We start from the raw sequence: 12,353 nt of genomic DNA on the forward strand, positions 1-12,353 counted from the left end.
CCTTTGGCTGAGCTTGGGACAGGGTCTCTCGCTTTTCTCCACAAACCATGAGACCTAAAGTCTGCCTTTAGAAAAAATAAGGCAGGGATTCTCTTCCAATATCATGCACCAACAAACAAGAATACTAAGTCCGAGCGATCACAATTGATAATGGTGCATGCGGCATCAGGTAGCAAGTTCCCAGCTCTGGCTTAATTCTAATAAGGGGCTGGGGTTTTCCAAGAAAATAAAAAGCCCCAATTATCAGGAGGCTTGTGATCAAATCAGGAGAGTTGGAATCACTGATATCCAGTCAGTTTCACAAAATGAATGAATAGTTTCACAGCTTACACCTATGGATGGAATGGCTATGCCCACCAGGCCATAGGGACATGTCGGCAGCGGCATGGAGCTAACAGCTGCACTCATGTCATGATTTTAGGCTTTTCTCCAGAGTCAAGAGGGCTAGAAGCTTATTTGTCCCTCACATTTCTGTAAGTTGTGGAGTTTTATATTATGCCACTAGCTTCTGTCAAGTTTTGGGACATCTTCCGCACTACATTCAACTTCCCAGGAACAAAGACTCCAAGACCAGCTCTTGGTAAATTCCTCTAAACATCTGGATACTATTTTTCCTCTTTTTTCCCATAGGTGGAGGAAAGCAAAAGCAATTTGGAGGAGTATATGCAGACAAACATCACAGGTAACTTAAGAGAAGCAAACTAAAATATAGAGATGACTCAAGAATAGTTGATCCATTTCTGTCATTGGTACTTGTACTCCATCTATAGGTTGGACCTCTCTAGTCCAGCATACTCTGGCCCAGCAACATCCATGGTCCGGTCTAATTTTAGTTAGTCAGTTGTCCTCTCATCGTGGATGAGGCTACGTTTCCCATAATTCCATAAAGTTTATTGCAGCCCCCAGTCCTGGTTCTCAGTGTTCTGTGCTGTTATTTAGCCCTAGTTTACCCCTAAATGTCTTCTAAGAGACCAGCAAGCTGTGGAAGTACTGGTAATGATGCTAAGCGTAAGTATGTTTTTTATGCTTTGACTACTTGTGCCTATGCAGTAAAATTGTTTAATAACACTAACGCTTTGTTAGTGATAAGCCGTGGTTAGGTGTAGGCTCATACAGAATCTATCAGTACAGTCATACATTATTAAGCAGTACTCCAAGTGCTTTTCTATTTATTTGCCTCAGTGAAACAAAAATAAAGAGGTCCTTTCACTACAATATTGACCTCATGGTTTGGCAAATTCTCTGGTTTGGTGCCAGTCAGGTCCTGAGGGTGCCAGACTAGAGCAGTTCAACCTGTAGTCACAAGAATGTACAGTTCAGATGTCACATGGTTGCCATTAGCTTATATGGCCATGGCAGATTCCAGTAGCGATCACTATAATCATATCTGTCTTGTGGGGGTCAGCTCAGTATTCACACTGCCCCATGTCATGGGGGGTTCTTCTTACCACCAGCATGGCACCTCCTCTTGGCCACTCTAGGGACTAGCTTTGCAAGGCTGACACTCCTTCCTGCACTTGCATGCCATCTCTTCAGCCTCTCCCACTGGTCTGCAGCCGCTCTTGCTCCAGCAATTACCCCTTCATGACTCAGTTCTCCAGCCTGTACTTTTCAGGCTTCTGTAACAAAGTCCCTTCTCATTGGCTGTCTCAGTTCAGTGTGGGCACCCTGGTGCCACTCCATCAATGTCTGATAGGGGAACCACCAGGCCCGCCCTTTTCTCTGGGTTCCAGCTCAGACCCTCTAATCAGCACCTAGGGTCTGTTCCCTCCTAGACCTTACTACCTGTCCCTGAACCTTCTCCCACCTTCCCTCTGACTTTGTCAGTCTCTTGACAGTCTACTCCCAAGAAGTAACTGTGGGCTGCTCGTCTTTTAGAGACCACTCTCTTCCTTCCTCCTCGGACGGGCTCCTCCACTCAATGAGGAAATTACTTAGCTGCCTGATTCCACTCAGAGGCAGCCTGTTCGGTTAATTAGCCCCATTCTCTCTCTATGTTAACCTTTCAGAGCAAACACGGGGTGCACACGCTCCTCTGAGCAGTGTTCCCTGTAAGCCATGCACTTATGTAGCTGCTATGAGGAGATTCCAATTCTGCCCAGCTGATTAACAGAGCACCCACAGTAACTAGGTTTGTGTTACTGCTGGTGGTGCACATCCATACATGCCTTAGGGCACACAGGAGGCCTAACAGACTTGCTGGGCCCCTGGACAAGGTGGAAGGGGGACCTGGTTTGGTACTCCTAGAAAGGATGGGACCTGGGGCAGCCATCCCTCAGTGCTGCCCCTCCCCACACACGCACACACACACACCCAGAAACCTTCAGAACTGCCCAGAGCATGAGGGTCCTGCAGTGATTTAAAGGGCCTGGCCAGTCTTGGAAGGAAAAACTCTGCATGTTCATGTGAATGGAAAAGATTAGTGGAACATTGCCTCTGAGCTCTGTTTACATGTTTTCACCTGTTATCCCACTATCAGCCACTTTCTTATACTGACTTTGACTTCCGAGCACCAAGACACTAATTCACTGCATTACTAGAGCTATCTGCCAATTTTAGTACAATAAATATTTGCCCAATAATTAAAATCAATTACAGTATTTGAAATGCTGCTGTTGCTCACTTTTCATTGACCTGTCAGTTCTGTGTTTTCATCATAAAGTCCCACGTAAAACTACATTTCCCTTCATGAGACCCTTCCATTGAAGAAAGGCCATTTTCTAAATTGTGTGATGGCTGCTTTTGGCTTGATGTTCTTTCAGAATTGCTGATTTCAGTGCTGAGAATCTGTCTCAGCATCCTCAGAAGTGGACAGGGAACATAACTGCAATTCACCACTCTTGGCATCACTACACAATGGGCTCTGGCCTCTAATTCACAAAAAATAATTTCATAAAAATTCAATTTTAAAAGCATTTTATTGGGGACCTAATGCAGCAAAATTGCCTAAAACTCATATTGCCTCTGCCTGTCTTCTGAAGCCCTTGTGAATCTGAATTTTTTTTCAGTTGAAGAGGCTGATGAGATGCTGATAAAATGTGAAGGTGGTGTTGATGCAGCCCTGGAATATGCCAAAATGTGGTGTAAATATATCAAAGAACTGCTGAACTGGATTGACAAACGCCTGAATTATGGTGAGTCCTGTTAATGGAATCCATAATCTTTCCTCTGATTCCATTTATGCTACCAAATTCTCTCAGTGTAGAAGAGTGAAATAGGACCAGCTTTAAGACTCCGTACACACAGAGCTTGGTATTTCTCTGTAGAGCCAGCTGGAGGGTTACTGCAAGCAGTAGTGGATTTATAAAAGCTAACAAGGAGTTGGTTAAGTGGTTGCTTTTCTAGCTTGGGTCTAAACTAGAGTTTAAAATGCAGACTCATATTCTTTACAGACAAGGCCAGGCTACAAGTTTTTCTCATACCCCATCACCTCAATTGATTTATACCCAGCAAAATTAATTATACAGCATACAGAGACAATTAAAAAAGAGACAGAGATCCCACAGACAAGCAATAGGAAACTGAGGACCATAATTATAGAATGAGGATTTCCCAGCCCCAGCCATTGATATGTAGTTTTTGCCAAATAAGATGCTGTTAAACTAAGTTTTCTTTACCCTTCCTGAGTTCTGTTTCTTTATCTGGTGATATTGGTTGCCATTCGGACATTATACACAGTGCTTTTTTTGTGATGGTACTGCCTGGTATGCAGTACCGGCACCTCCAGTCAGAGCTCAACAACTTTTCCCCTGGAGTACTGGCACCTTCTTTTTTTTTTTTTTTTTTTTTTTTAAACAAAAGTACTGATTATACATCTAAAGCTGCTGGTGATGGTGTAGAAAGCATTTTAAGAAATTGAAGAATGTTAAGCTCTTAAGCAGAGCCATGCAGCAGCATGTCAGTGCAAGCAGGTTAGCTGCATGGTGGGTGGCTGCAAGAGCAGGAGCTGTGCAGTGCGGCTGTTTAAAAAGATTTAAGATTTGATCCTGTGCTCCTTGAGCTCAATAGGAAAGCTCCCATTGGCTTCAGTAGATCAAGATCTGGGCCTAAATGACTTTCCCAAGGTCATTCAGTCTGTGTCAGAGCCAGGAATTGCTTTTAGGTTTGTAGTCCTCAACTAGGGCTTTAACCAAGATTGTCCCCTTTCTGAATTGGGCCCTGAATCCCCGAGTTTACATCCCCTTCAATGTGATGTGCATCTGGTGCTGAGCAGAATTGCCTGCTATTCATTGCAAATTCTTCCATGCTAGCGGCTTCTTCAGTGGAGGCGGGGAAGAAAGGTCCTTTACATACTGGAGGCGTCTTTGGTGGGGAGGGAAAGAGGAGGTCTTTTGTGGGCTGAAATCTAGGAAATTGAATAAATGAAAACAATTCTCAGCAGATGTTAAGATTGTAAATTGAGGCCCCAGCTGTCCCTACTGGGACAGCCATGCCCCGGCCCCAGCCCCAGGAGCAGCCACACTGCACAGCCCCTGCTCCAGCAGCCGCCCACCATGCAGCCCACCTCAGGAGCATCTGGGGCGGCTATCACATGGCCCTGGCCCCAGCTCTAGCCCTGGGGAATAGGAGATAGCAGAGAGCTGCCTGGCTGAGCCCCCGGTACCCACTAACCCCACCTCTATCACACCACCACCAGCGGCTAACCTGCTTGCACTGGCATGCTGCTGCATAGCTCTGCTTAAGAGCTTAACATTCTTCAATTTCTTAAAATGCTTTCTGCATGCCCATGCAAGCATGCAGCCAAGAGGGAATTTAGGCTTCTGAAAAAGGCCTTATCCTCACACTGCTCCCTAGCATCCCCAGTTCCAACATATATAATTCACTTTAAAAAAAGTTTAATATCATAAACTACAAAAAAGATTCCAAAGCCTTTTCAAAAGGCTATGTATCTGACTGAAAATAGTTCTTAGACCAAGACTCCTGGGTAGTGTTTGAAACCCATACATTGGAACAATAGGACTAGTGATAGGTGCAAGTGAAATGAATTAAAGTTATATTACTGGGAAGGCAGGGCAGGGTTTCAGTTCTACACTTGCATAAATGGAGAAGTAAAGCACAGCCAGGCTGCAAGAGCAGTGCTGCAGAAGAGAACACTTGTAACTTTTCCTTACTCTGAAGAAAGAAGTATGATCTGCCACCTCCACAGGTGGCAGTTTTTTCCAATTCTCTAATTTTCTGGTGAAGGGCAGTATCCCAGTGTGGTCATTTATTCTACCATTTATAAGGCCAGTGGGTAAAGCTGATGCCTGGGGAGGCAAGCTCCCCATCTTGTGGCCCCACCTATCCTGTACCCCGATCAATCCCAATCCCTGTCTGCATCCCACTGTCTCCCTTCTCTCTTTGCTCCTCCTTGCTGCTCACCCCCTTCCAGCCAATCCCTGAACCCAAATGTAGCAAATGGCATTTGTAAAAACGAGTCTTCTACAATTTCTTTCTAAAGAAAATGGAGCATGTTTTCCACTGCAGGCCAGATTGTGAAGACTGCTCATGTAGAAGATACCTAATTAAAAGCACTAAATTTGGGAATAAAAAATGTCTCAGATTTTTGTTTATATACCCTGAAGTTTGTCAGAGATTTCTTTGTAGTATGGGCAAGTCAGCTGTCCTGCTGAATACAACATTAAATACTATGGAACGCATGATGCAGCTCTTCTCTGATTTTCTTAATCAGTATTTCTAAGCTGATGTTTTAAATGTGTTCTTAAGCCTTAATAAAGTAGTCATTCCAGATTAATACATATTTAACGCACTGAAACAAAGACATGGTTTTAAATAAATCAGACAAGCAGGTTAGTGTATTCACAACAATGTTCATTGCTTTTAGAAAAAGGGAACACTAAGTTATTCTGTGTGTGATCGCCATAAGAATAGACATATTTATAAATTTCAGAGGTTAGTCTGTTTCAGCAAAAACAACTAGGAGTCCTGAGGCACCTTAAAGACTAACGCATTTATTTGAGCATACTCTTTCGTGGGAAGGAGCCCTCTTGGTCAGATGCATGAAGTGGAAACTTCAGATATATACTCCAAACCCTTTTCAGCACAGGAAGGAGGGAGGGAGAAAAAAGGGCCCTGGTGGCTGGGGTATGAGGGCTAGGGAGAGAGAAAAGGCCCCTGGCAGCCAGAGGAGGATCAGGGGAGAGAAAACACCTTTGGCAGCCATGGGATTGCTGTGGGGAGAGAAAATGCTCCTGGTGGCCAGGGGGTCAGCTGGGGGCAGAGAAAACACTCCTGGTGGCTAGGGAGGACTGGAGGGAGAGAAAATGCCCCTGGTAGCCAGGGAGGCTGCAGTGAGAAAAAATGCCTGTGCCGGATGGGACCTCCTAGCCCAGTGGCTCCCAAACTTTTTGGCATCACGCCAAAAATAGCAGCGAAAAATAGCAGCAAAACTCGTTGAGCAGATGGACAGACCAGGCTCTTTCTTGGGGGGGGGGGAGGGACTTGACAGGGGGGACTGGGTCACCTCATGCCCCCCCAGAAATTTCTTTATGCCCCCCAGGGGGGCGTGTCCCCCAGTTTGAGAACCCATGTCCTAGCCTGAGCCCCTCCTTACCCCTACTCTCACTCTCACTGCACACCCTACCCACATCCCCAAGGCCCTGCCCTAAGTCCTGTCTGAAGATCCATGCATTTAAGCCTAAAGATGAATACTCCGAGGCTGTCTACACAATGAGTTTTCTTGGCAAAAAATATGCTAATGAGGGCCTCATTTGAATGAGTCACAATCTCATTTGCATATTTTCTGCCGATCCCTTTTTTTGCTGGGGTTTTTGCGCAAAAACATGCAGTGTGGATGTTTCCTTTTTGAGCAAAAACCTCTTTTCCTGCAAGATCATTATTCCTCAAAAAAGGAGGTTTACCGAGCCCTCATCATTAGCATATTTTTTGCTGAGAAAACTCGTAGTGTGGACATAGCCAGACTGTGTATCTAAAATCTATGCAAGGATTTTTATAATCTTCAGCAACAAACTAATGTAATATTTAAAGGAATTTCATACTAAGGTCCTATATGGCTGTGTCTAGACTGCATCCCTTTTCCGTAAAAGGGATGCAAATGAGACACATCGCAATTGCAAATGAAGCGGGGATTTAAATCCCCCCCCTCCCCCCGCTTCAGTTGCAGAAACATGGCTGCCGCTTTTTTCCAGCTCGGAGCTTTGCCGGAAAAAAGCACCAGTCTAGACAGGGATCTTTCGGAAAATAAAGCCAGAAAAAAATCAGTTGGGGCCACACACAAATGAGAAGCAAAAAGAGAGAGAGAGAGAGAGAGACTCATCTCACTCACACTCAACTTTGGGCCACCTCATTGACCTGACCTCCAAGTGAGGAGAAAAAAAGCTCTCCCCGATGTGGCTCCCCTCTGAGAAGCAGAAAGAGAGACACCGTACATTCCCAGGGGCTGTAGGTTTCCCCATCCCTACTCAAGATAGCGATTCTTATTAAAGGTATAGACCCTAGTGTTAATTAAAAAATAGTTTAAATAGATTGAGCTACATTGGGACTAGTTTATAAGTTACTGTGGACTATTGACACAGTAGAAAATTGCTGCAGGAATCATGCTTAAAGTTGCCCCCATCCACCAAATTCTGAAATGGTGCCTCTGCCTAGTTTAGAATGACGCTCATTCACAACACCTAGCTGAGCAACACCTCTGTTCTTGGGAGCCAACCCCCTGCCACTATAGATCAAGAAACTAACCTGTTCTTCCCTTTTGCAGAAATAGAGTTTGCCAAAAGCATTGTGAAGATAGCAGAATCAGGCCGATATGCCATTAACCAACAGGTATAATTTCTTTGGGATTTTCCTTCTTGGATTGCTTTCACTGTAAAGAAGGCCTATTGTGACACTGTGTATACATCACTCACAGAGCCACATCAGCTCTGTTTTGAAGCATGCTGAGGCCTGTAGCACATGATTTCTATTTTGTTAAAAGTACAAATGCTGCAAAGTTCAGTCATTTCCTGCATAGAGGTCTGAGCAAGGGCGTTAGGTAGGAGGCGGGCAATAAGATGGTGGCGGTTTGCCATGGCTAGTCCCTGTGGCCCACCACCACTTTATGTGTCTGCGCCTCCACAGATATAGATATTTGCAGCTCCTGTTGTCTACAGAGCACTGTTTCTGCTCAATGGGAGCTGCGGGAAGCGACACCAACCAGAACACTGCTTCCCACAGCTCCCATGAGCTGAAAACTGCGATCTTCGGTCAATGGGAGCTGGAAATGGCTGTACCTGTGGAGGAGTAGGTAAGTACAGCAGCGGTGGAAATCCAGGAGCTAAACCTGTTGACTCATGTCCAGCCCATCAGCTGTTTGTTGTCCGCCACTGGCATTAGGGATGTTCCAAATGCTGACATAGCATAAGAACATGGGACTTGCCAGACTGGATCAGACCCATTATCCATCTAGTCCAGTATCCTGTCTCTGCTAGTAGCCAGCACCAGAAGCCTCAGAAGAAAGTGCAAGAAACTCCACACTAGGAAGCTAATTTGGCAGCTATATGGTAATCTGCTTCCTATAAGATTTCATCCTAACTCCTACTAGTTAGAGAGTAGGGATGTAAGCGACTAGATCCTCAATTAGTCACTCCCTCCTTGGTACCTCTATCACAGGCAGCAAGGGGGGAAGCAGGAGCCAGTGCTGGGGGGAGCCATCTTAAAAGCCAGTTCCCCCAAGCACTGTCTTTGGGGGGGGGGAGGGAAGAGGCAGGGGGGTAGCGGGAACCAGGAATCGGCTGATTCCGAGCTCACACCCAGTCCCAGATACTGCACTTCTGCTTTTAAAACGTATTAAGAGCCTGCCACTCTTAATGCATTCAAAAGGTTGGTGTGCTGCGGGGAGACCTGGCGCAAGCCAGGAATCAGCTATCGTGGCTTGTGGCAGGTCCCTTCCCTCCCACCCCTCGCTGAGCTTCTACCGGCTCTTAATACATTTAAAAGGCAGAAGCGCAACAGGGTTAGCTCCTGGGGCCAGGAGCTGATCCTGCTGCAGCTCCCCTGATTATCAACTAATTGACTAGTCGATGGAAATTCCATCAACTAGTCAATTAGTTGATTAAACATCCCTATTAGAGATTAGGGATGTTAAAATGCAGTTAATTGACTAGTTGAGTAGTTGATGGAATTTCGGTTAATTGTCTAGTCATGGGGTTCTCAAACTTGTGATATCGCGACCCCCCTCTCAGTTGCTCGCAACCTCCCTCTCCACTGCTGCAACCACCCTCTCAGTTGTTCACGCCCCCCTTTAAATTGCTCGGGACCCACAGTTTGAGAAACGCTGGACTAATGGATAGGCACTTACGCATCCCTGACCCTAGTTCCACGTGGCATTTCAGCAGAACCTGGGATCAGCTGGGGACTCTTCATCTGACTCCGGGTTCTGGGAAAATGCCGCACGGAGCCTGGGATCAGCTGGGGAGTCCCCCGGCTGACCTCGGATGCCACAGCTGCCCCTTTGAAACGTGCGGAGAAGGCATTTCAAAGGGGCAGCTGCTGCATAGCTGATCCCCGGCTCAGCTGTGCGGCGCTGCCCCTTTGAAACGGTGCTTGGAAGCATGGCTGAAATACTATAGGGAGCTACTCCGTAACATCCCAATTAGAGATTAGTTTAAATCCTGAAGAAAGAGGTTTTATATCCCTTCCAAAACTTCTTTCTAGCATTAACTGTCATAGTTGATAATACCCACAATGCTGGGGCAATTCCTTTTCTCTTCCATATAGTTATAAAGGGAACCAGGGCTGAGGACAGAAATGCCAAGCCCCTGAGAGAGGGGATGGGAGGACTAGCTCTGCTCTAGCCACCCCACGCAGCCAGGGGCTCCAGCAGCAATTTTAAAGGACTCTGAGCTCTGGGTGCTGTCATGACTGTAGTTGTAGTGGCAGCAGCCAGAAGCTCCAGGCTCTTTTAAATCACTGGGCCCCAGTGCAGCTATCCTCTTTGACTCCTCCCCAGTGGCTCTGAAGGGAATAAAGATTGTTCTAATAGACAAAAGGGTGCATTTGTAACAAGTGAAAGAAGCAGAAATAAAAATTTCTTTTGCTGCTCCTTTGTGATGAACAGTGGAGGTTTGCTATAGCTGTAAGCAACATGGACAACCATTTCTATTCCTAAAAAGCAAAAGCTCTTTCACCTGGAAAAGCTGTGGTGACTACCTGGTATGTACACTCCCTGCCTCTCCAGGTCTGCATGCCACTCCAGCTACTCTACAGTTTGGTCCTGGAACATGACATCAAGGTTGGGAGTTCAGAGATGGAGACCGCAGGGGCTTTGCAGCTGAGAGAATATTACCAGGTACTGTGTCTCCTGCTCAGGGCAGACAGTCTAAGCTCACTGGTGCTCAAGGGCCCACTGATCTTGTGGGAACTAGATGCTCTGATCTGACCCAAGAAACAGGAAGGAAGTTCACATTCAGCTTTGGGGAAAGGGAAGTTACTTCCCAGCAGGGCAGCATCTGGGGAGCTTTGGTTTCTGATCTCACAGCATTGGCTGCCAGAGCTGGTGGTAACCTTACACTGTCTCTCTCTTTACCTTCCCATGACTACTATCCATATGGTATCTCAGCTGTCTCAGCTCAACAGTGACAGTGAGAGAGCCTCAGCTTGTCTCTCGCGGCTAGGTGGACTCTGCAGTGCCTTCTTGCTAGAGAACTGCAGGCATTTGCACTGGAGTGACTGGAAGGCAACAAATCCAGGACCTATTCACAGTCCCTTTCCAGAGCTGAACTTCATGGCAGCCCAGCCCACGCATTATTCCATGCATCCAGGATGGCCAGACCTTGGCAAGGGGGATCACACACTCCATAGCTTGGTGCTTCACTCTGCAGGGTCCCAGGCACATCTGTGTGTAGTAGCTCACTGAGAGAGAAACGGGCTAGGAGGGTCTGTCCCTACTCCACTATTCCTCTCTCTGGTGTGCATGTGCAAGGGGGAGAGAGAGACCCACCCACAGTCTGGAACTAGTTTGAGCTTTAGGCTGCAGTGGCAGTTAGAGTGTGTCTGCACTGCAGCTGGCCTGGGCTCACTGACTCGAGTTTGGGGGGCTCGGGCTTGGGCTGTTTCATCTCAGTGCAGATGTCCAGGCTCAGGCTGGGTCCCAGCCAGAACATCTGTCACAATTAAACAGCCCCACAGTCCAAGGTCTGGAAGCTCAAGTCAAGTGGCGTAGGCCAGCCATGGGTGTCTACTTCAAGTGTGACTTCCTATCTCACATAGGCCAGAGGGCTCTGGAGTGCCTGCATCAAACTCTGCAGCTTGTGACTACGCTAGCATGTAGGTCAGTGGCTTTCACTTGTACCTGTTCCCTTGCAGCCACTTGCAGCCAAGAGGAATGAAATTGAGAAGTGGCGGAAAGAATTCAAAGAGCAATGGCTAAAGGAACTGAAAAGAATGGTAAGAGCCTGAGAGAGAGCAAAGCCAGTGACAGTTGCAGGCCCAGAACATTGAGAACATGGGCCCTTTAAGAGCCTGTAGGGAGAAATGCTGCCAGCAGCCTTACCAGGATCTCTTCATCCTGCTCTACTGTGCTGCCAGGTGGCAGGGTCCCAGAGCTGGAGCTGCAGCCTGAGCCCTACAATTAAACATCCCCTTAATCTGAGCCCCATGATCCTGCCAGCCACAGCTGTCTAACTGCAGGCTAGCCAGACTCACATGCTCTGAAGCCCAGTGGCAAGCGTCATTAATATGTAAATAGCTGGAGGTGTACAATGAGAATGGTGCTGCATCAGAGCTGCATTATCAGGAGGGGTGAGCACAGGGCTAGGGGTCAGGCAATGCTAATTTCTAGCCCTACTCCTTGGGTTTGTAAGTGATGTTTGCATAGAGTCCACTCTACAGTCTGACTCCTGGCTATCAAGAGCCTTAGGGTAAGTGACACTAGGCACCCAGGAACCAGATGCTTTTATGATTTGTGATCCCACCCTCCTTCTCTGCTTCCAGAATGATTCCCTGTCATCCTTGCGCAAATCCCGCCTGCATTACATACAGCGCTGTGAGGAGCTGGAGAAAGCAAAGCTGCTGAGCGCCAAGGCGGAGGATGAGTACCAGAGCACAGCAGCAACCCACACTGGCAGTGCCAACAAGCAGCTGGAGAAACGGCGCCGCTCACGTGAGGAGGCACAACTGAAGGTGAGGGGCTTGTATCACAGAGCCTGCTGTCTCATACTGGGGAACAAACACAACACACTTAGAAGGCACTTGCAATGTTGGGTACTAAGTAAAATATCGTGAGGCTATTGGGTTCATCCTTTGCTGCTGGGATGTATTGTTAAGCAGGGCTTGGACTTGAGTTTTCAGCCTTTCATCATTCTGGATACCCTTTGCTTGTTCCCATTTTGGGGATCTACAAAGGCAACTGAGTCCAG

General features: G+C 46.9%; 1 protein-coding gene across 3 annotated transcripts in view; it reads left to right on the forward strand.

The window, feature by feature from the left end:
* The window catches only part of GMIP (GEM interacting protein), a 62,641-nt gene that overhangs the window by 20,669 nt on the left and 29,619 nt on the right, over positions 1 to 12,353 (forward strand). For 2 of the 3 annotated variants that reach the window (XM_006130253.5, XM_075902464.2), the window contains exons 4-9: positions 631 to 682; positions 3,009 to 3,134; positions 7,718 to 7,782; positions 10,175 to 10,285; positions 11,302 to 11,382; positions 11,929 to 12,117. In XM_006130253.5, the coding sequence (XP_006130315.3) occupies positions 631 to 682; positions 3,009 to 3,134; positions 7,718 to 7,782; positions 10,175 to 10,285; positions 11,302 to 11,382; positions 11,929 to 12,117 (624 nt within the window). Of the gene's footprint in view, positions 1 to 630; positions 683 to 3,008; positions 3,135 to 7,717; positions 7,783 to 10,109; positions 10,286 to 11,301; positions 11,383 to 11,928; positions 12,118 to 12,353 lie in introns of those variants that run through there. The other variant, XM_075902465.2, reaches the window with a different exon arrangement.

This window comes from Pelodiscus sinensis, chromosome 31 (assembly GCF_052426305.1).
Source record: "Pelodiscus sinensis isolate ZL-2025 chromosome 31, ASM5242630v1, whole genome shotgun sequence".
NCBI classification, from domain to species: Eukaryota; Metazoa; Chordata; order Testudines; family Trionychidae; genus Pelodiscus; species Pelodiscus sinensis.